Source organism: Gnatocerus cornutus, chromosome 5 (assembly GCF_029298725.1).
Source record: "Gnatocerus cornutus isolate USDA-ARS CGAHR chromosome 5, icGnaCorn1.1, whole genome shotgun sequence".
Taxonomy (NCBI): Eukaryota; Metazoa; Arthropoda; class Insecta; order Coleoptera; family Tenebrionidae; genus Gnatocerus; species Gnatocerus cornutus.
In genome coordinates, this window is record NC_142237.1 from 19,751,368 (window position 1) to 19,773,062 (window position 21,695).

Here is a 21,695-nt window from a genome sequence, read left to right on the forward strand (position 1 = left end):
AAATTTTCATTTTTGGGACTATCAAAAATATTCAATAATTTTTATGAAAAAATGTAATTCTGATCAATTTCACAATAGGGTAACCAAATTTGGGGAGGTTATTATTTTTGATTTGATTATTAACTATGCCAAGTTACAAAATTATTGAATAAGGGAGATAAATTTTAGAAATTGTAATTTGAAGACAAACTAAAAATTTCCATTTTTTTAATTAAAAATTGTAGTTTTAGCAACTTTCATACTAAAGCAATGAAATTTGGGGAGGTTATTAATTTTGATTTGATTATTTATTAACTGCGCCAAGTTATAAACTATGTCTAGAGCAGCAAGAGAAATAAATTTTGGAAATATTAATTTAAATACGAACAAACATTTCCAACATTTGTTGTTCAAAATTATAATTCTTATAGACAATTTTCATAATAACGCAATAAACCTATTTTTTATTATTCAAGTTGTTAATTTCTCCACAAAAATGCTAATTTTTGTCATTTTATCACCTTCTACGCCAATAACTAAATTTTCCTTGACCCTGCAAAGTCAATTGTCTCCGCTACTTTGTCACAATCTAACTAACATAATAAATACCATTAATTAGCACAAAATATTAATTTGAGACAGTATAATTCATCATTAAATTACAAATAATTGCCCACTACATCCCCATTAAATGATTAAAGGGGCCTGTAAATAACGTATTAAATATTTACATACATCAACAAACTCAATTGCAACTCTTTTATTAAAAGGTCATTCCGAATTTAGTGTTAAAAATTAGACACAATTTTACTGTGTCTGAGACCAACTCTCATGCAAAATTTTTCGTTCCGATGATTTCCACACAACAATACAGTTTTCGATTGAAAGCTTCGATTAATAAACAATTGTTGGTAAAATCGCCCCGATTTCGTTTTCTTAATCAAGCCGCTATAAATAAAGCATTTGACGTCAATTTTACTATTATATGAAGCTATTTTAGTATTTCAGTTTTGGCACAATTAACATTTATTAATTATATCCGCACTTCCTTGGACCCAAATGCAAAACATTCATTTTTAATTAGAACTAAAAATAGAGCCACACAGAACATTAAAAATCATTTTAAAAAATAAATCTCAGTAGTCCCTGAATCATTTTTAATAGTAACCTCTGGAAAGTCGGCTCTGACAGTGGTCAAGACAGGTAATAACAACTTTGTTTTTATGTTTTCAACTCACCTTTGTTTAATAATTCGTTTGATCACTCGTGGTACATGAGAATTTTGCAACAACATAAAATATCCTATAGACGAACTAACACCCGCGATTATTTAAAATTTAGAGCAATGTTTATGTTGAAACATCAAAGTGCGTGTAGTTCCACCGCCATCTCGATTACAACTGTTGTGTTTAGCGGTTTAGCGGCACTGGCGCACTAGCGGTAAAGATGTTGAGAGCAAGCGAAACGAGAGATGTGAGACGTCAATCAATACAAAGAGGCGGGAAGTTTAAACCAGAGGAGAAGAATTAAAGACAAGAAAGAGCACAAGAGAGAAAATAATAGCAGATTTCATTCATTTTTCTTTAAACAGGTTTCTAAGGTAGGCAACCAACAATTCAGACTACACTACACTGCTCGACATAAACTATGCTTCTTCTTGTCCGCCGTCTTTTTTATTACCATCGTCATCATAGAATAATATAACATAGATGATGGCCCCTGTGGTACCACCGAGTACCTGTGCTATCCAGTACCACTAAAACAACAAAATGACTTTTTTTCAAAGGCTACAACTTCACTCACATGATGGTTCTCCCAGTAGTTATTAATCAAAGCGGGGGCAAAAGTCCGTGCTGGATTCATAAGAGCGCCAGTAAAAGGGCCCTAGAAATCCCTTTTATCCATTCTTACCACTCTCGTTTTACCTACAGCAGCCAGAGTAAGTCCGACCACAGTCGCTCCTAGTCTCACATAAATAGTATCGAATCTCATTCTATTCTCGTGGTGCCAAACTGCACAAACCACCATTGCAAAAATGAACGAAATTGTACCCTCCAATAACGAAGCTTGAGCTTTTGAGAGATACGGACTCATGACTCCAGTAGCAAATCCTGGACGATTTGAATCAAATGAGGAAAATTTATGGACGTCTGAGAGCACGATCTACAAATTTTCCGGTTCTATTTCAATTCAAAAGCACACACCACTTACCCAGGCATACACGTAGCCGAAAATAGTACCGGTAAACTCCCCCAGGAAGTAAAACAGAGAGTCTTGGACAGACACGCGGCCGGTGAAAATCGCGCTGATTGTCGAAAGAGGGTTGATGTGGCCACCGGAAATATGACCAGTACACTAGAAAAAGATTTAATTGGTATTCGCGTGGAAGCAGTACCTGTGTTGCTATCATGAAAGACTGTCCGAAACCAAGGGGTGCTTCAAGAACTATAAGGGTGCTACGGTTGAACGTCGTGCTTAAAGAAGCAAGAAACATGAAGAAGGTCGATCCGAAGAACTCCGCGAGGGTCCAAGTTATGCGATCGCCCCAGGAAGCCTCGCTTTTAAGTCGCAGTCTTCTCCCTGTAAATCGTACTTAGAGAGGTAGGGGGTTGGAGGCTACGTACAAAATTTTAGAGCCATTTCTGTTTGACTGTCGTTTGATCGATCAAAGTGACAGGGGTGTCTTGATGCACTTTATTGTAAAGAAAGACAAAACTTAAAGACTAAATAATATGTTGTAAAGCACGGCTGACAACACACCTCCAGAAATCGGTCCAATCCAAAAAATCTGCAAAATTGATAAAGACAACGTTGACATTGGTAGATTCTTACCCAGTGGTGTCCCCAGTAGTTCTGTAACAACGAAGGAGCGAAAGACCTGGCGGGATTCATATGAGAACCGGTAAAAGGTTTCTAAAACTTAGCGATTATCTCCATAATCTTCCAATTTCGACTTACCCCCATTGCATTAATCACCATGAAAGAAAATCCAAACCGAATTGGAGCGCTGTCCATTTTATCCGAATTTCTTTCATCATAAATAGCACAAGTAACTGATGAAAATATTAAAGTGAGCATAAGTTCTATTAGAACTCCTTGCCATGTTTTAAGGTCTGGATTAATCTCACGGACACAAACCCCATTAGTAGTTTCGCCTAGACCATAAACAATCTCAGAAGGAATCACTGCCTAAAAAATCAATCAGGATTTGGGTTGTAAAAAACGGCGCGCACCATCAGAGCAGCAAATCCAGTCAAAGCTCCCAGAAACTGAGCAAGCATGTAACCGGGAACTTCTGAGAGAGGAAGCATCCCTCTTATGCAAGCTACGAGGGTGATGACGGGGTTGATATAACTGCCAGAAATGTAAAAAAAGCACTAAAAATAGAAGTACGTGTTTTTGAACGAAAAAGTTTGAACACACCTGGACCGCTATGAGAAGAGCAAATCCGAAACCAGCACTAGCTTCTAGGAGAAATCGGGGGTTGTATGGATTGTAACGCACCCCAGACATGCATCCAACAAATTCTAATATAAATGTGCCAAAAAATTCAGCAAAACAGCAAACTATTTGCTTGGACGGTGATCTTTTGCTTTTTATTTGCAATAGTCTCCCTTATAAAACAGTGTTTTATTATTGACGTGATTTGGTTTTAACTTACAGAACTTTATATTCATTTTTTGAAAGAAGTATTGTCAAGCTGCTGTCGTTCAATACAATTGTCTGAGTTTCCAAAGAATAGTTATTTATTTTGACTTTTGATTTGAATTTGAAACGTCATTCCCTCATTTAGGGGAATTTTATCAGCTGGGAAATAGGTTGGTAGCATCCCACTCAAATCAAACAATTGCAGATTAATTTAAATTCAAATGTGTTTCAGCAAATTTCTGTGGTATCTTTGCTTAATTAGTCTACCTTTATTATTTTCATTGGTCATTGGCCTCCAAATCGGCACACAAATTGACACAATTGACATTTTATGCAGCGATGTCAACCTGCAAAATAAAACCAACTATTCGAAATGTCACTTTTGACTGCCTAGACATTCAAAAGGTGATTTTCTTGCCGCAAATGAGTATCACAAATGCTATGAAAAATGACGGAGGCGCACAAATAAAATTTTTAGCAAAGGATGCATATAGGCAACACTTATTACAAAAGTTCTATAACATCTAATGTGCTCTGGAAAACAGAAAACTTCATTTATTAGGTTTTTAGTTTTTACCAATTCCATTAACTCAAAAAAAACAAGTCTAAAATAAAGCTCATTGCTATCAGTCCACTCTCCTGTGTAAATTTTCTAAAATTCTTTGGTGTAAATCCGGCTTTCAATTTTTTAGGGAGAAAATTAGGGGAAAATTGAATAACGATTTTTGAGGTTAACACGTTGTGAAAGTTTAGTGTATCAACATCTCACATTAATGAAGAATTAATCAAAGGTAAGTTCCAAAAGAGCGATGTAAATAAGAATAATACAAGTTTTGGCAAACTTGCGTAGGACGATTAGCTTCTACGCATGACACAATTGCTTCAAGGTCAAACGCTATTTCTGCCAACTGTTTCCGATACAAATTTTTAGAGATCGCTGTTAACTTTACTTTTTAATAAGTATAGACCGATAGTAATGAACTCTAGTATTAGTAGATTTTGTTGTACGGCAGAAAAGTGCCACTTTTCGGCCAAATAACAAATACTACTTTTTCTCCAAACATTAAATTCAGTTCCACGACTGACAATAAGTGAACGCGAATTGAACTAAAAACATGGATGGCCATGCATGTAGTTGTCATTGATGACATTTACTGTGAAAAATATTGGTTTCAAAGAGTTTCAAAGTTAAGATCGTGCAAGTGCAAAATGTAAGTCTCAAATAGTACCCGTCACACAAAGTACTTTTTCTGATTAGGCAGCAAAAGTGTTTCCATGTCAACGAGCGCTTTTCATTACTTATAACAAAATTGCCTACTTCACTGTCTAAAAACGACTAAAAAATAGTGACTTTTTGTGACGTTTTAAGAAAACAGTTATTTGTGTACCAAGGCCAAAAAGTGTTTCTTTTAGAAATAGCACTTTTTGGCCGTGATACACACAAGATTTTTTAGGCGGCATCATTAGATTTACAAGTTAAATATTTTTTATTTATGTTTTATTTATTAAATCATTTATGACAACTGAATAGTAAATATTTATGAATCCTTTAAAAAAAGTTCATATTTTCTTTATTTACATTTGCCGTTTCGACATGAGCGGCTATATTTGTATGAATTAAGTTTAATGTTGTTGCAGTAGCATTGCTAGACATGTTCATTTTCAATAATTCAACACGACTTTGTTGCACTTTACAGCAGTTTGTCGATTTGATTTTACCCAAATAATTATAAAATTGGGGGTAATGTTGGTATCTGGATGTAATATCAACTTTTTTGAAATAGTTATTTCTGTACCAAGGCCAAAAAGTGTTTCTTTTTTGGCCGAGCCTTTTTTTAATGGCCGAGGCGAGGGCAAAATGGCACTTTTTGGCCGTGATACACACAAAATTTTTTAGGCGACCTCATTAAATTTACAAGTTAATTAATTTTTATTTATGATTTATTGATTTAATCATTTATAACAACTGAATAATTGTAAATACTTCTGCATCCTTCAGAAAAGTTCATATTTTCTTTGTTTACATTTGCAGTTTCGGCATGTGTAGCTTCACAATTTGTATGAATTAGATTTGATGTGGTTGTAGCAGCATTGCTAGATATCTTCATTTTCAATAATTCAACACGTCTTTGTTTTGCACTTTACAGGAGTTTGTTGATTTGATTTTACCCAAATAATTATAAAATTGGGGGTAATATCGGTATCTTGATGTAATATGCAAAACTATGGATAGATGGCGCCACCATAGATCGGCCAAAAAGAGTAACTTTTAGACCGGTTTTGAGGCCGAAAAATCTTATTTTCAGTCGCCTAAAAATATATTTATGTATTTGTTTATAGTCAAGGTAAAAGCGCACATTTTTATCTAAATACGGCAATGACATTAAGTAAACACATTTTCCACTAAAAGAAAATGACATGCATAAGTAGGTATCTATTGTATCTATTGATTTATGTACTTTATTATAGTAACTGCTGCTGTTTAAATAATTTGCTCCTTTGTCTGCCCATTTTCCTCCTCTTCTTTTCCGAATAAGACACGATAAAACAAAGCTCCAACAAAACCAGCACTGAGGGGCCCAACCCAATATATCTACAACAAGAAAAGTACTACCAACCAATGCGAATATTATCTACCCAATGATATTCCCACTTTCCGTTTATTAGAGCCGGGGCGAAACTTCTGGCTGGATTCATGTGGGCTCCAGTGTATGGTCCTCCAGCTAAAGCTAAAGCTGTGATGGATAGTCCTAACCTGATTGGTGCAGAATCATGTTTTTTCTTATTCCTACAATCCCAAATCCCACAGCAAACAAGAGTAAACAACGCAGAGAGCAAGAATTCGACAAAGAGGCCTTGGAGAGGGGTTAACTCAGCTCGGAGACCTTGAGAGCAGAGCCCAGAGTCTTTGGCGAGATACTCTTCCGGAGTGACTACCTATACAAAAATACAGAAAAATAAAACTTTGCTTCCATGTGTTTACCTGCAGGAATCCAAAACCAACTAGAGCCCCCAACATTTGCCCCGCGAAATAAATGGGGACTTGGACTAGAGGAATGTTACCTAAGGTAGCGGCTGCTACTGTAGCCACTGGGTTAATGTGGGATCCAGAAATGTGGTTAACACACTAAAAAAGGAGAATTTCAAGAGTTACAAGTTTTTTTTTACCTGAACGGCAGCCATCGCCGCAAGTCCGAACGTCAGACAAACTTGGAGGTGATTGAGAGGACCATCAAACATGACACAACCAGCGCATCCAAGAAAGACTAAAATTGCAGTTCCGCAAAGTTCAGAAATACAAAGTGTGATTCGTCCAAGGTGGCTCATGTCGTCACAGAATTGTATTTTCTTCCCTAAGAATAAAAATGGTGGATGCGCCTTAAATGTAGGGTATTTACCTCGTTTCGAAACAGGTCTAGTGTGCTGTAGGGCTTCTCTTTGCCCTGAAAATTGCCCTTCCATGCTAAGAAAAGTAACAGCGAATTTAGGATAAAGTTGAGCTTGTGGAAACTGTGCTGAACAGACTGCAATGTTATACAGTTGCTATAACAGTTAAAGAGGTTCTAATGCGATAATGTCAATTATCCAGTCGAGTATTTATCATGGTATTTCAATTTGATACCTCCAATGGTTTAATTAAATTTGTCAGATTGTTGGAATAAAAGTATAGATTTATGTACTTAAGGACTTGAATTATCTTGACATGTTGGTATCACTGTCATGTCGCTGACTACGAAAAAAATATCAACTCTTCATTGTCAAGCAGTATATTTTGTAATTTCTTTTATAAAAATATTAGTCAACACTTATTTCATAACACGTTCATTTTAAAACCAAAAAACGGTAAAATAATGACACTTTTTGCAATTAACACGAAAGCTGTATTTTACGCTTTATCATTCAGTGGAATAACTTCGACAGCATTTGTCGCCTCCTCCTCCTCTGGTTCTTTTCCAAACAAGAACCGGTAAAATAGAGCTCCCAGAAAACCAGCACCGAGAGGGCCAACCCAGTATACCTACAACCAAAAAAGTAGTACCTGGTAACCCGTGAAAAATACGTACCCAATGGTTTTGCCAATCTCCATTAATGAGAGCAGGAGCGAAACTCCTAGCTGGATTCATATTACCTCCAGTGTATGGTCCCTAAAAGCGCGTTAGAATAGTTAAACACCAGGAGGATTTAGCCTTACCCCAGCCAAAGCCAAAACTGCGATAGTCAGTCCAAACCTAATTGGTACAGAATCATGTTTCGTGTTGTTTCTGCAATCCCACACTCCACAGCAAACCAAAGTGAGCATGAGCGAAATCAAAAATTCGATGAGAAGACCCTGAAGCGGCGTCACTCCTTGAAGAATATTCGGCGAGCACAAACCGACGGGTTCTTTAGGGAGGAACTCCACAGGAGTGGCCAGCTGCAACAAATCTTAAGCAACACGACTCTTTTCCCCAAGTTTCCTTACTTTCACAAGTCCGAATCCAGCGAGCGCCCCCAGCATTTGCCCCACGAAATAAATCGGAACTTGAATAAGTGGAATGTTGCCTAAAGTAGCAGCTGCGACAGTAACTAAAGGATTAATGTGAGATCCGGATATGTGGCCAAAACACTGAAAAAAGCCAAGTCAGTACCACCAATTGAAGGTAAAAATATTGTTTTCTCACCTGCACAGAAACCATGACGGCGAGGCCGAATGTTAAACAAATTTGTAAATGACTTGGCGCCACACCAAAATTGATACATCCGGCGCATCCAAGAAAAACAAGAATTCCTGTGGCGCAAATTTCGGACGCGCACAGAACCACGCGGTCCAGTGTGGTCATGTTGTCGCCGATTTGGATTTTCTTTCCTAGAAACAAGGTGGAACGAATGAGTTCACGTTACTAAAAAAGGTAAACGTTCGAAGCGTTTTTGATAAGACAGAATTGATTTGGGGGTACTCGCTGATTCTCGCCGTTTTCTGGCTTGGATTTGCAAATGCACAATAGCTGTATCCAACTTTGTAGATACAGTGCGATCAATTAAAAGAAGTAACATAATATTTTCATAACCTTGAATCTCCCATTCAATTATTTCTTCAGTATTACCAACTTCTTTTTAATTTATACAAGGTGTTTATAAATGTTTCTAGCGTCAAGGGTGTCTCTGGAATTCCTGTCGTGCACTACTTTGCCGCTTTGTTTTCATAGTGAATATAACTATCTTGAAAATTATTTATCATGTTACTTACGTCAACAACGTCTCAGTTACGTTTTTGTGTCCAAATTTTTGATTTTTAGGTTTTAAACCACAACTATAGTATATCCTGTGAGAGATTGGGACATTTCGACAGTTGACATACAGGTTGGCAGCAAATCATGCTACAAAATACACTAAAAACACTAAATTCCTACGCGAAATGGGTTGACAGGGTTACAGTAACTGGGGTTACTTTGTTATTTTAAATTTCACGCGTCTAGTACACTTTTTATTGCGTAGATTTAGTGACTTTTCTGTCATTCAAACTCTCACTGTATGAACTATATACTCAGAATTTTATAACTTTGGTTTAACTCCGCCTACCTTTTGATTTGAGCCAATTGAATTTTAGCCGGAAGTCTGATTTACTCTGCAACATTTTGATAGTTCGTTGATATTTGCTAGAAGCCGGGATAGAAATGTCCACACATTAGAAGACGAAACACGATAAAAATCGACAAAGGTTTCACGATTGAAAAAAACTGCGAATTTTTTTGACAAGTGTGACACTAGAGTTGTCAAATTTTTGATTATGTTGTGTAAAGGAGGCTAGCTATTCCTCGATTCGACAAATTCAAATCGTCATTTGTTCATGTGGGCGGAGTTAAACCAAAGTTACAAAATTCCGACTATAGAACAGTTTTTTTCTCAAAACCTACTTTTCTCCACGATTGAGGTTAACTACAAATGTCAGTTGAAAAATCTAAACCCACATTTATAATGGGCGGCAAATTTCTTTGACATTTCATAGCCACCTTTGATACTAGAAACATTTATAAACACCTTGTAAGAACACTTTAATATAAAAAATTGACGATTCTTCATATTTTTGTTATTTTCGCGAAATCTATGTAAAATTTGAGCGCATCACTGAATTCTTTGTAAAATTATGTACAAGGTGACCAATTTATCTAAATGAACAAACCGCTTTGGCCAAATTCGACTAAATTTCGTAGAAATCGAAAGAAAATCACGACAATTTTCACTAAAAAGGCCATAAAATGTGTGGAGATTTTTCCTAAATTTCATTGGTTTAAGTATCAAAACGTAGATTTTTAATAAAATCCACAGAATTAAAAAAAGAGATTTTTTAGGCGACTAACTGAAAATGGAATTTTAAGCCCTCAAAAGCAGCCTAAAAGTAAGTCTTTTCTGGCCGATCTATCCATAGTTTTGCATATTACATCAAGATACCAATATTACCCCCAATTTTATAATTATTTGGGTAAAATCAAATCGACAAACCCCTGTAAAGTGCAAAACAAAGACGTGTTGAATTATTGAAGATACCTAGCAATGCTGCTGCAACCACATCAAAAAGCACATCAAATCTAATTCATACAAATTGTGAAGCTACACATGCCGAAACTGCAAATGTAAATAAAGAAAATATGAACTTTTCTGAAGGATGCAGAAATATTTACAATTATTCAGTTGTTATAAATGATTAAATCAATAAATCATAAATAAAAATTAATTAACTTGTAAATTTAATGAAGTCGCCTAAAAAATTTTGTGTGTATCACGGCCAAAAAGTGCCATTTTGCCCTCGCCTCGGCCATTAAAAAAAGGCTCGGCCAAAAAAGAAACACTTTTTGGCTTTGGTACAGAAATAACTATTTCAAAAAAGTTGCAAAAATGGTGGATGCGCCAATATTATTTTATTTTCATTCCTTCTTGCTGAAAGCTTAAATTTTGTGCGTTGTAATCTTTGTATAAATATTGACATTTTTAGATATCCACAGAATTAAGAAAAAACTATTTAAATTCAGGGTCATTTGTAGCGACAAGAAATTGGTCAAATTCGGTTATCTAATCTCGAATAAAAAGAACAGTTTATAATACGACGCGTTCACAGTAATGAATTTAACAATTGTACGGCTTGGGTATATTTAAGTATAACTAATTACGACTAATTCCATTAAATTTAAAATTAAACCTGTAATACATTTTCTATGTAAATGAGATGTCTTCGATTGCATAAAGAGGAAGTCACACATAAATAAACTTCTAACTTGAGGCAATTCTACATGTATTTTTTCCACGGTAATTTAGATATCTTACCAGTTCTTGCACGTAACACACTTGTTAAGCCCTTCGTAATTATAAATGTCCACTAAGTGCTTCGAAATATTTATAAATGTAACCCTTATCTCGGTTGTTTTCACTTTACCATCTGCCCTATTGTTGGTTTTTATGTAATGGCACTTTTATCGAACTTGTTATCTCTTATGTGCTCGAAAATGCATGTTTCCGTTGAAAACCTCACTATTTGCAGGAAATTGTTTATTATTGTTAATTATACAGTAATTGCTTGACTTACAACTTAAAGTTAGACATGATGATAAACAATGAAAATTCATCAAGATACCAAGCGGCTCGGCTCGGCATACAAATAAGATCATGTGATGGTGGTGATTTGTAAGTAAAATGAGGCGGGTTCTATGCTGGTGACATTTAAGACGGTCAAGCAAAATACTTTTTCTATTTCGCGTTCATACGCGTTTGAGCGTATTTCGGTATCGTAATGGACCAATCCCGTGCCAATATTTCCAGGAACTTATATTTTTCTTAGGTTTGCAGCAGACAAACCGTCAACTTGCCGCCAATGACAATTTAGATTTTGGTTTTGATAAACCATGATAAATAGCGTATGATACTTGTTCATAATGCATTTTGCCGCACTTACTACTTTATGACTTAAAAACGTGCGTGCGGCAAAATGTTCATTATGAAACTCGTTTTATAATATACTATTACTAGTTTTGTCCCACTCTCCCCTACAAGCTCAGCCTCCACCAACATAATTGCGACAATAAAATTAATTCAGAAAACTATAAAGTGCCGGACGTCACTTTCTACCCTAAATTAACTTACGGAGATTCTGTCGCCTCCGCGAACTTTTTCCGTTCACTTCCATGGTTCTTCACATACAATAAGCATAACCAGGAAATCCAAAGAATATATCCAAATTTTCGAGGTTACTCATTTATCGCAGTTTTTTCTTTTTAATAAATTGTTGGAAAAAGTTAGTATGTGCTGTTACACCTCGATGGTTTCAAGAGAACTGGCCAAGGTGGGAGGAAAAAACGCCACCAAAGACTTTACACCGTTTAATTGGAAACGAGTAGTAATGAGGTCTTTCCTCATTCGCGAAGGATAATTAACGAATTGGATAATGGTGTGTTGAGAAAACTCCAAAAATAGCCCGATTCTCTTCAATTTTTCGAATCGAGGACGGTTCTTCGCAAGTGTTATATTTATGTAGATAGCGCTATGTCCATTGTAACGAATGATAAAAATGACGCAAACGTCGTGATAACTCAACTTTTAACCTCTGGCTTCTAATAACAGTATTTTTATTCACTAGTAATTAAACCTTAAACACTGTAATTCTTGAAAAATACACCACGCAAACACGAAGAAATTTAATCCAGACTTACATATTCCAACAGGTCAAGGTGTTCCCATTGTTTAAACCACCAAAAACGCGCTCGCTTACATAAATTCATTTAAAAATAACCCCAAACGTATTAATAGAAGAAATATTTACCTCTTCGTGTTCTCGGCATGGTCTCTCAAAAGCGCAACTTCAACCGCCGGTGACCACTGACTGATTACTTCTTGAAACTGTCCGGCAGATTGAACTGATCAAAGTTTAAAATAAATCGGTCGGCTCATCACCACGAAAAATAATAATTTCGCCGAGAAAGTGGTCGTTAAAATTGCATCGTCACCGATAATAGAAGTTTGATTTTTCTCAAATGACTCTGCACAAACATGTTTTAATTAACGCAGGAAACTGGTTGGGTTTGATCGACTCTATTTGTCAAGGAAAATATTTTCGAATATTTTAAGACGAAGTAGGGGGAAGGGGCCTGAAGGAGTTTTCGAAACGTGACTGGAATCCATCGTAGGCGCGCTTCCTCTACGCGGGTATTTAAATATAGTTGAGGTGAAGGTGGGACCCTTCAACTTGCGCCAACTCTCTTTCATGTCACCACACGCAACAAATTGTTTAAAAAACCTTTCGAATTATGCCAACGTGCCCAAAGTTCATTTTACTATTGGCGTCACGGAATTCACGTGTTTTTTTAATAAATCGGCTTGAATTTATAGTTTTCGTCGTCTGTTTTAAATATAAAAGTCACATTTATACGCGGTAAATCTTCTTTGAAGAAATGCTCGCTTATAACTACGAACTACATTGAATATTAATGTTTTTGTAAATTTTTTCAACTATTCTGCCTACATTTAAATGTAAATGGGTTTGTTTATGCGTGTTTCAGTGTTTTCACCGACCTAAACTGTTAATAATTAAAATATGGGGCTCTGAAACCCACATAAAACTATTTGCATAATTAAATTGAAGGTCCGTTGCATTTATTGGGAAATAGTCGGAAGTTGAGACTCTATGATTTGTTCATTCGCTGGAAATTAAACAGACTGCTTGCATTAAGTAATTATGTGGTTTTCAAGTAAGTATTTGTTTACATTTACCGGTTTTATCGTTACGTCAAACGTATCGAATATTGGAACTTAATGTCATCGCTGCAAATGGATAAATTGTATGTTATTAATCGGGAGATTAAAATATGTATAGTTGGTTTTCGTATTGGTGCGGTTTTTATTTTTTCCAGTTTCCAGGTTTTCAGATTCTCAGTTCTTAAACTGACTAAATGTCAATATTGGGTCCAATAGTTTCTGATCCGGTCATGGAATTTCAATGCCAGTTATGTTCCGGCAAAAAAAGTTCTTTGTTTACGTTCGGATGTTTTGCTGGAAGAATTTACGTAACTAGATAAATAGATAACTTTGTTACCAATAAATTTCTTCAGTTAATTGCCGGCTTTCGACCGATGATTATTCTCTCATATTTCTGACCGATTAATAGCGGGTTTTCTGTGGCTTAAATGGCAAATACAGTCGCGGACACAACATTTCAGACGTCATTTTCCGTGGTTATTTAAATGTTCGACAAATAGGTACATCACTAACATACAAAACGCAATTTTCGCGAAAATTCATGACTAAAACTATACCAAACTTCTGATATCGACATCTCGCTTATTTTTTCGAGTAAATTGAGTTATTATACATCAGTGAACGCAGAATTTTACGCAGATTCCAAATCTGGGATTTAAATTCAGATCCGACAACCAATAACTGAGTTATGGCCGATCAAAGTTTCGGAAAGTTGATTTTCATTTTTTCTCATTTTTCGTAATTTTTAAAGTTAAATATCTCGGAAACTATTTGAGATATTGAGATGCGGTTTGCGCCATCCTTTTTCTCGGCTCATTTTACGTTAGAAAATGTTCTCAAAAGCCCAAAATTCGATAGTCGATTTTTCGCGAAAAAAAATTGCGACTCAAACGATGAAAATTTTTCATTTTTTTTTATTTTCGGCTATAACTCGTAAACTATTTGTCCGATAGATCCCAAATTTGGCCAGTAGATAGATTTTAAGCTCCTCTTTCTAATGATGTATAATTCAATGCTATTAAACGTCATTTTCATTTTGAAAATATTGATTGAAAATCACCCTAAAATGATGTTTTCAAAACAGTTTTTGGCCAATACCTCGTTTATTTATTAAGCAACCTCAATAAATTTAGTCTCATTTTACGCAGAATGTCACTCTGGATCCAAAAACATGAGAATTTTTAATTTTCGTCAACAAATAACTGAGTTATGGCCGTTTGAATTTTTGGGTTGTCGCCAGAGGGCCAAATTTTTGAAGGTTCAAAACAATTCGTGCTCGATATCTCGAAAACTATTCCAGATATTGGAATGCGGTTTGCGGCATCGTTTTTCTCGCGATTTTTTACATAAGAAATCGTTTTTAGATTTTCCAATAGTCGAAATTTGCAAATTTTCGCGAAAATTCATGATTAAAACTATGCCAAACTTCTCATATCGATATCTCGCTTATTTTTTAGAGTAAACTTGAGTTATTATACATCAGTGAACGCAGAATTTTACGCAGATTCCAAATCTGGGATTTAAATTCAGATACGACTGCAAATAACCGAGTTATGGCTGATTAAAATTTTGCAATGTTGATTTTCATTTTTTCTCATTTTTCCTTATTTTTAAAGTTAAATATCTCGGAAACTATTAGAGATATTGCGATGCGGTTTGCGCCATCGTTTTTCTCGGCTCATTTTACGTTAGAAAAAGTGCTTAAAAGCCCAAAATTCGATAGTCGATTTTTTGCGAAAAAAAAATCCGACTCAATCGATAAAAAATTTTCAATTTTTTTATTTTTGACCATAACTCGTAAACCGTTTGATTGACCGATCTCAAATTGGGCCAGTAGATAGATTTCGAGCTCCTCTTTCGAATGATGTATAATACAAAGGTATTAAACGTCGTTTTTACATTAAAAATAGTAATTGAAAATCACCCCAAAATGACCACTTCCAAACAGTTTTTGGTCAATGCTTTTTTTATTTCGTAGGTAAACTCAATAAATTTCGACTCATTTTACGCAGAATATCACGCTGAATCCAAATCTGGAATTTAAATTCAGATCCGACAACAAATAACCGAGTTATGGCCGTTTGAATTTTTGGGTTGTCGCCAGATGGCCAAATTTTTGAAGGTTCCAAACAATTCATGCTCGATATCTCGAAAACTATTTCAGATATTGGAATGCGGTTTGCGGCATCGTTTTTCTCGCAATTTTTTACATAAGAAATAGTCTTTAGATTTTCCAATGGTCGAAATTTGCAAATTTTCGCGAAAATTCATGACTAAAATTATGGCCAAACTTCTCATATCGATATCTCGCTCATTTTTTAGAGTAAACTTGAGTTATTATACATCAGTGAACGCAGAATTTTACGCAGATTCCAAATCTGGGATTTAAATTCAGATACGACTGCAAATAACTGAGTTATGGCTGATTAAAATTTTGAAATGTTGATTTTTATTTTTTCTCATTTTTCCTTATTTTTAAAATTAAATATCTCGAAAACTATTAGAGATATTGCGATGCGGTTTGCGCCATCGTTTTTCTCGGCTCATTTTACGTTAGAAAAAGTGCTTAAAAGCCCAAAATTCGATAGTCGATTTTTTGCGAAAAAAAAATCCGACTCAATCGATAAAAATTTTTAAATTTTTTTATTTTTGATCATAACTCGTAAACCGTTTGTTTGACCGATCTCAAATTGGGCCAGTAGATAGATTTCGAGCTCCTCTTTCGAATGATATATAATACAAAGGTATTAAACGTCGTTTTTACATTAAAAATAGTGATTGAAAATCACCCCAAAATGACCACTTCCAAACAGTTTTTGGTCAATGCTTTCTTTATTTCGTAGGTAAACTCAATAAATTTTGACTCATTTTACGCAGAATATCACGCTGAATCCAAATCTGGAATTTAAATTCAGATCCAACAACAAATAACTGAGTTATGGTCGTTTGAATTTTTGGGTGGTCGCCAGAGGGCCAAATTTTTGAAGGTTCAAAACAATTCGTGCTCGATATCTTGGAAACTATTTCAGATATTGAGATGCGGTTTGCGCCATCGTTTTTCTCGCGATTTTTTACATAAGAAAAAGTTTTTTAATTTTTCTACAGTCGAAATTTGCAAATTTTCGCAAAAATTCATGACTAAAACTATGCCAAACTTCTCATATCGATATCTCGCTTATTTTTTAGAGTAAACTTAAGTTATTAAATACTATAATTAAAATATAATAAAATCGAACGTAAAAGCACAAAACTCTGAGAGATGAGATTTTTCTTTTGACTGTTTTTGCACGTCTTTTCAGGCAAAACAAATTTTTGCGTCGCCTTCTAGAGCTTTGTCAACTATGAGCCTTATGCAAATTTTGAAAATTTTATCTTTAAAATTAAAGACGATTTTGGGGGTGGACACAAGTGTTGCCGGACCCTGCAAAAAATTGAGAAAATTTTGTAAGGTGACTTGGGGTAAGTCTGAACGAGACTAATTCGGCTTAAAAAATTTTTCACTGGATTTAGAAATGACTTATTTAAAATGCCTTCACAAATGATTTTACCATTACACTTGTCATTTATCTTTTAGTCATTTAAAGATCTTAAGCTAAATGACAAAAGTAGAGTTCAGATCATTTTGAAAACATTTAAAATGAGTTATTTCTAGGTCCAGTCAAAAATTTATTAAAATGCAGATACTGTGTTTTAAATTAAAGTTTCGGACAATGAATTTTCAGTTCGAAATCCCCGAAATTAGAATAAATTTTCTCGCGCTTTTGTTGCCTAGAAATCGCTCTAAATTTTCGAAAATGTTTAAATTTTTTAAACTAAACAAAAAATATCGTTAAAACGACCCAGAAAAGACCCTTTCAAAGCCTAATTTTGTAATTATCTCATTTATTTGTGAAACAAACTGAATTTAAAACTGTGTGAATTTTATAACAAATCTTTGAATTAGAAGCTAATATTTAGTGTTGGAAATCTCCAAAACTAAGACAGAAAGATGCGGTTTTCGCCATCGTTCTTCTCGCGCTAAAAAAAATCGATCTTACGTATCCCGAATTCGAAAATTATTTTTTTTCAAATAAACATTTTCCTTCTAAAATTATGCAAATCTTTGCGGCTGCTTGAGAAAGATTCCAGATTTCGGCGTCCAGTGCATTTTTCTGCTTTCCTCAGAATTTCTTAAAATACATAAATCGCATTTTTTAGCTTTTTGTTTTTTTTTCAAATTTTTCAACTGGTTTATTTAAGAATTCTCTTAAAAATTCGTGAAACCTGAACCTTCTCCAAAAATACGTGACTACACACACACCGTCATAATAGTCATAATCACACATTGTCATTGATTCTTAAATAAAAATATTTTTAAAAAAAAGTTGCTTACGACCAAACTACCAAATTACCAAAATTAAGGGTAAACATAATTTTGTGACCTTGCTTGTTTCTTTTTATAAACATAATTTTGATAATTCCTCGATTCAGGACATAAACAATGTTGTGTCTATTTAAAAACTTGGCGCTATGTGCATTAATGACGTCAAGCAGGCTCGTCTTCATACTTGACCAATGACTTTGTTTTCATTTCGAAAATAAACAGCTTGTTATTCTCACGAGTGTGCATTAACACTAAGCGAAATATTCAAAATCGAATAAATTAATGTAGAAGCATATGCAGCCAAGAATACACCCACTTAAATCACCACCCATTCACTTATTAATTCCACATTACACCCAACCGCCCGCGCTAATTAAATTACAATTTAAATACTTTAATCTTCACTTCCATCACGCAACTCTTTTTTCCGATAAACCACACCTTGAAACTTGCGTGCTCCGAGCTCTTCCACTAATTATTTTTCACTCGTTTCCCAATCTAAAAATATTACCTGACTTTGCCGGCTCCGGTGTCCATTTGTTATGTTCCGGAGTCGCAATAACTCCGGTTGGGGCAACGACTAAGGAGATTCCGGGAGCTGGACCACCAGCACCGTTCTGTGTTGAAAACTGCCCGTCTAACATTTTTAAGATGTTATGGACAGCAGTGGCGACTTCAGGATGGACTTGCGAAGAATTCGTGATGACTGGTGTTAACAAACTGAAATGTTAGATTAAAGGATTATAATATGATAACGTTAATTGCTGTAGGTGGTGTTTATCTGTCTCGTTTGGTTTAATTAGTTAATTTCCTGTTGTTAATTTTGTTGAGATCAGAATTGCAGATTTGGGCGGCTACTATGGAGTCTGGTGTTAATTTGGTGATGTTTTTACCAGATCCGGTAATTTTTATGGTCCTCTTTATTATCATTACGTTTGCCAACCTTATGGTATGGTATTACATTATTATTGTAATTTTTCTAATTAGTCTTTGTCTAAAAATTCATTGGAGATTTGGGAATCTTCTTTTTTATCGCTTTTTAACATCAGAGGTCACCTATGTCTCCCACCAAGGTCTAGAAACAATAAAAACCCATAAGGCACTATGTGCACTGACTAATGAATAACAGTCATAATTTATTTATTCAAAGCATAGGTATAAATAAAGTGAAACCTCGTAACACAGCCCCTATTTATTTAAAAAAAATATTTATTACTTATTAATCAGACCATTACTGAATCGATGGTTGAATAAATGATGTGTGTACGATTCTGGGCAAAATAAAATTTAATTAGGAAAATTAGAGACATTTTGAGGTTGTTGTCAAGGCCAGGGTATTTTTCTTTGGGACTTGGAATTCTGTGGGTAACTCTGCCGGTTAAACGGTAATTCATATGCGGAGATACCATCTTGATTTGCATAAATCTAGATAGACAAGGCTGCCAACATATTTCATATTTCAATGCCTGCTTTGACAAAAATAATATATTATGAGACAAGAGGCTGAAATAAAATTTTAAGGTTGAGAGTGTTTTTGTTTCAAGCAAAGCGAGTTGAAAAAAACAACTGGAGACGTTGAAATTTTATTAGCCACCAGTTGCATATACTAATTTTTCTACATTTTTTTTTTATTTAGTTTAATTATTTAAATTCAAATCCGACAACAAATAACTGAGGTATGGCCGATCAAAGTTTCAGATATTGAGATGCGGTTTACGTCATCGTTTTTCTCGCGATTTTTTACGTAAGAAATAGTTCTTTGATTTTACAGTCGAAATTTGCAAAGTTTCGCAAAAATTCATGACTAAAAGCCAAACTTCTGATATCGATATCTCCCTTATTTTTAGAGTAAACTTGAGATATTATACATCAGTATACGCAGAATTTTTCGCAGATTCCAAATCTGGGATTTAAATTCAGATCCGACAACAGATAACTGAGTTATGGCCGATCAAAGTTTCGGAAAGTTGATTTTCATTTTTTCTCATTTTTCGTAATTTTTAAAGTTAAATATCTCGGAAACTATTTGAGATTTTGAGATGCGGTTTGTGCCATTATTTTTTTCGGTTCATTTTACGTTAGAAAATGTTCTCAAAAGCCCAAAATTCGATAGTCGATTTTTCGCGAAAAAAAATTGCGACTGAAACGATGAAAATTATTCATTTTTTTTATTTTTGCCCATAACTCGTAAACTATTTGTCCGATTGAGCTCAAATTTGGCCATGAGATAGATTTCGAGGTCCTCTTTCGACTGATGTAATTCAATGCTATTAAACGTCATTTTCATTTTGAAAACATTGATTGAAAATCACCCTAAAATGATGTTTTCAAAACAGTTTTTGGCCAATACCTCGTTTATTTATTACGCAAACTCAACAAATTTGGGTCTCATTTTACGCAGAATGTCACGCTGAATCCAAAAACATGATAATTTTTTAATATTTGTCAATAAATAACCGAGTTATGGCCGTTTGAAATTTTGGGTTGTCGCCACAGGGCCAAATTTTTGAAGGTTCAAAAAAATTCATGCTCGATATCTCAGAAACTATTTCAGATATTCAGATGCGGTTTGCGCCATCGTTTTTCTCGCAATTTTTTACATAAGAAACAGTTCTTTGATTTTTCCACAAACAAAATGTGCAAATTTTCGCAAAAATTCATGTCTAAAACTATGGCCAAACTTCTGATATCGATATATCGCTTATTTTTTAGAGTAAACTTAAGTTATTATACATCAGTGTACGCAGAATTTTCCGTAGATTCCAAATCTGGAATTTAAATTCAGATTCCACAACAAATAACTGAGTTATGGCCGATCAAAGTCTCTTCATTTTCATTTTTCCACATTTTTCCTAATTTGTCCGATCGATCTCAAATTTGGCCAGCAGATAGATCTCGAGATTCTTTTTCGATTTAGGAATTTGACCAAAATCATCAGTGCGAGAGAAGCTGGTTAATATCATAAAATAATTTAATAAAGATTTTTTTTAATTTAATATCACATAATTGAATTTAAAATTTTTGTAATATCAGGAAAATTTATAATTTTTGCACTAATCTTCGTAATTGAAAGAAAATTTCTAATTTCTTAACAATTCGTTAATTAATTATTTTTTAGAATTCTTAAAAACTATAAATGTATTCTAATTTTTTGATCTGAAAATTTGAAAACTGAAAACAATATTCTGTGGCTCCAAAAAATGGCGTCATTAATACAAAACTTGCTATTTTTAATCCAGTAAATCTTTATTCAAATGTTAAACATTTTCCAAAGATTAAAAAAAAACATAACTCAGCAAGTAATAAAAATTAATAAATAACAAGAACAAATAACAAAAATGTGACCCAAAGAACATTTCAATAGAACCCGCGTAAGCAAACACAATAAATTATATCAGTCAATCTCCACTTACCTCGTCAATCAAACACAAAACAGTAGACACTTTGAGGAAGCTGTCCGAACCTTGTTTTCCACCAAAGCTTCCAATAAAATAAACACATTAAAAGCACACCGCAGCTTTTATCCTTGCTACCACTTTCTCACTCTACTCAGTTATCTATTATCGCCGGTCACGATAATAATCATTTTTCAGGTATTTACTTGTACGATGCATGTCTAATTTAATTAACTTCACCTGTGGACCTAATTAGAAATTATCAAACAGTTTCTATAAAGACGGTGGATTTTGCAGATTAAAATTGCGATGATTTTTCGATTGACTTCCATGTGTTAATGTAAATGCATATTTAATTTAATAATTGCATAATGGCATTACATGTGACATGCAAAGTTGACGTTTTGTACTTTAAACTGTTCGTTACCTTCATGAATTAATTAAATTGTGATACTTTACCGTTGCTACAAACAAAAAAGAATTACTATGATTTTTTGTAAACCTATCGATTCTGGATTCCACGATTCTACTTTATTGGATTTTTTACTATAAAATTGTAGTTGCACTATCATAATTGACCAGTGCCATCA

General features: G+C 34.5%; 5 protein-coding genes across 9 annotated transcripts in view; all 5 read right to left on the bottom strand.

The window, feature by feature from the left end:
• alpha-Man-IIb (alpha-Mannosidase class II b) overlaps positions 1–1,415 on the bottom strand; it is a 30,529-nt gene extending 29,114 nt beyond the window's left edge. Inside the window, exon 1 of the mRNA XM_088036198.1 lies at positions 1,218–1,415. The gene's annotated coding sequence lies outside the window, so the exon portion shown is untranslated. The remainder of the gene's footprint in view (positions 1–1,217) is intronic.
• A 209-nt stretch (positions 1,416–1,624) lies between these two features.
• Positions 1,625–2,473, bottom strand: LOC148175538 (aquaporin-4-like). The gene is made up of 5 exons (XM_088036989.1): positions 2,375–2,473; positions 2,191–2,334; positions 1,909–2,142; positions 1,783–1,863; positions 1,625–1,735 (listed from the first exon to the last, which is right to left on the bottom strand). Exons 1-5 carry the CDS (start codon positions 2,471–2,473, stop codon positions 1,625–1,627), a joined length of 669 nt encoding a protein of 222 aa, XP_087893115.1.
• A 222-nt stretch (positions 2,474–2,695) lies between these two features.
• LOC148175539 (lens fiber major intrinsic protein-like) lies at positions 2,696–3,492 on the bottom strand. Its single transcript, XM_088036990.1, has 5 exons — positions 3,403–3,492; positions 3,213–3,356; positions 2,938–3,168; positions 2,812–2,892; positions 2,696–2,767 (listed from the first exon to the last, which is right to left on the bottom strand). The coding sequence occupies exons 1-5, from the start codon at positions 3,490–3,492 to the stop codon at positions 2,696–2,698; spliced, it is 618 nt and encodes a 205-aa protein (XP_087893116.1).
• A 2,554-nt stretch (positions 3,493–6,046) lies between these two features.
• LOC148175540 (aquaporin AQPcic-like) lies at positions 6,047–7,201 on the bottom strand. 2 transcript variants are annotated; one of them, XM_088036529.1, is made up of 5 exons: positions 7,026–7,201; positions 6,796–6,980; positions 6,611–6,754; positions 6,265–6,564; positions 6,047–6,220 (listed from the first exon to the last, which is right to left on the bottom strand). In XM_088036529.1, exons 1-5 carry the CDS (start codon positions 7,087–7,089, stop codon positions 6,110–6,112), a joined length of 804 nt encoding a protein of 267 aa, XP_087892655.1. In that variant the 5' UTR covers positions 7,090–7,201; the 3' UTR covers positions 6,047–6,109. The 2 variants fall into 2 exon arrangements, with proteins under 2 accessions (XP_087892655.1, XP_087892656.1); XM_088036530.1 differs by lacking the exon at positions 6,611–6,754.
• A 177-nt stretch (positions 7,202–7,378) lies between these two features.
• Positions 7,379–21,193, bottom strand: LOC148175541 (aquaporin AQPcic-like). 4 transcript variants are annotated; one of them, XM_088035540.1, is made up of 7 exons: positions 21,124–21,193; positions 18,222–18,430; positions 8,289–8,473; positions 8,090–8,233; positions 7,820–8,041; positions 7,692–7,772; positions 7,379–7,645 (listed from the first exon to the last, which is right to left on the bottom strand). In XM_088035540.1, the coding sequence occupies exons 2-7, from the start codon at positions 18,352–18,354 to the stop codon at positions 7,514–7,516; spliced, it is 897 nt and encodes a 298-aa protein (XP_087891666.1). In that variant the 5' UTR covers positions 18,355–18,430; positions 21,124–21,193; the 3' UTR covers positions 7,379–7,513. The 4 variants fall into 4 exon arrangements, with proteins under 4 accessions (XP_087891666.1, XP_087891668.1, XP_087891667.1 ...); XM_088035542.1 differs by lacking the exons at positions 18,222–18,430; positions 21,124–21,193 and adding an exon at positions 12,416–12,606; XM_088035541.1 differs by lacking the exons at positions 18,222–18,430; positions 21,124–21,193 and adding an exon at positions 11,740–11,923.
• Between the last annotated feature and the right edge of the window lie 502 nt (positions 21,194–21,695).

Excerpts from the sequence above, each read along its gene's own strand:
- LOC148175538 (XM_088036989.1), bottom strand. The coding sequence starts at position 2,473 with ATGTTTCTTGCTTCTTTAAGCACGACGTTCAACCGTAGCACCCTTATA. Across the intron at positions 2,335-2,374 it reads CTTTCATGATAGCAACACAG|TGTACTGGTCATATTTCCGG; the intron begins GTACTGCTTCCA and ends ATCTTTTTCTAG. Across the intron at positions 1,736-1,782 it reads ACTACTGGGAGAACCATCAT|TGGTACTGGATAGCACAGGT; the intron begins GTGAGTGAAGTT and ends TTGTTGTTTTAG.
- LOC148175539 (XM_088036990.1), bottom strand. The coding sequence starts at position 3,492 with ATGTCTGGGGTGCGTTACAATCCATACAACCCCCGATTTCTCCTAGAA. Across the intron at positions 3,169-3,212 it reads CTGGATTTGCTGCTCTGATG|GCAGTGATTCCTTCTGAGAT; the intron begins GTGCGCGCCGTT and ends TTGATTTTTTAG. Across the intron at positions 2,893-2,937 it reads TGGTGATTAATGCAATGGGG|AAACCTTTTACCGGTTCTCA; the intron begins GTAAGTCGAAAT and ends GCTAAGTTTTAG.
- LOC148175540 (XM_088036529.1), bottom strand. The coding sequence starts at position 7,089 with ATGGAAGGGCAATTTTCAGGGCAAAGAGAAGCCCTACAGCACACTAGA. Across the intron at positions 6,981-7,025 it reads TAGACCTGTTTCGAAACGAG|GGAAGAAAATACAATTCTGT; the intron begins GTAAATACCCTA and ends TTTTATTCTTAG. Across the intron at positions 6,221-6,264 it reads GAAAGTGGGAATATCATTGG|ATATATTGGGTTGGGCCCCT; the intron begins GTAGATAATATT and ends TTCTTGTTGTAG.
- LOC148175541 (XM_088035540.1), bottom strand. The coding sequence starts at position 18,354 with ATGTTAGACGGGCAGTTTTCAACACAGAACGGTGCTGGTGGTCCAGCT. Across the intron at positions 8,474-18,221 it reads ACCGGAGCCGGCAAAGTCAG|GAAAGAAAATCCAAATCGGC; the intron begins GTAATATTTTTA and ends CCTTGTTTCTAG. Across the intron at positions 7,773-7,819 it reads CAGTTTTGGCTTTGGCTGGG|GGACCATACACTGGAGGTAA; the intron begins GTAAGGCTAAAT and ends ACGCGCTTTTAG.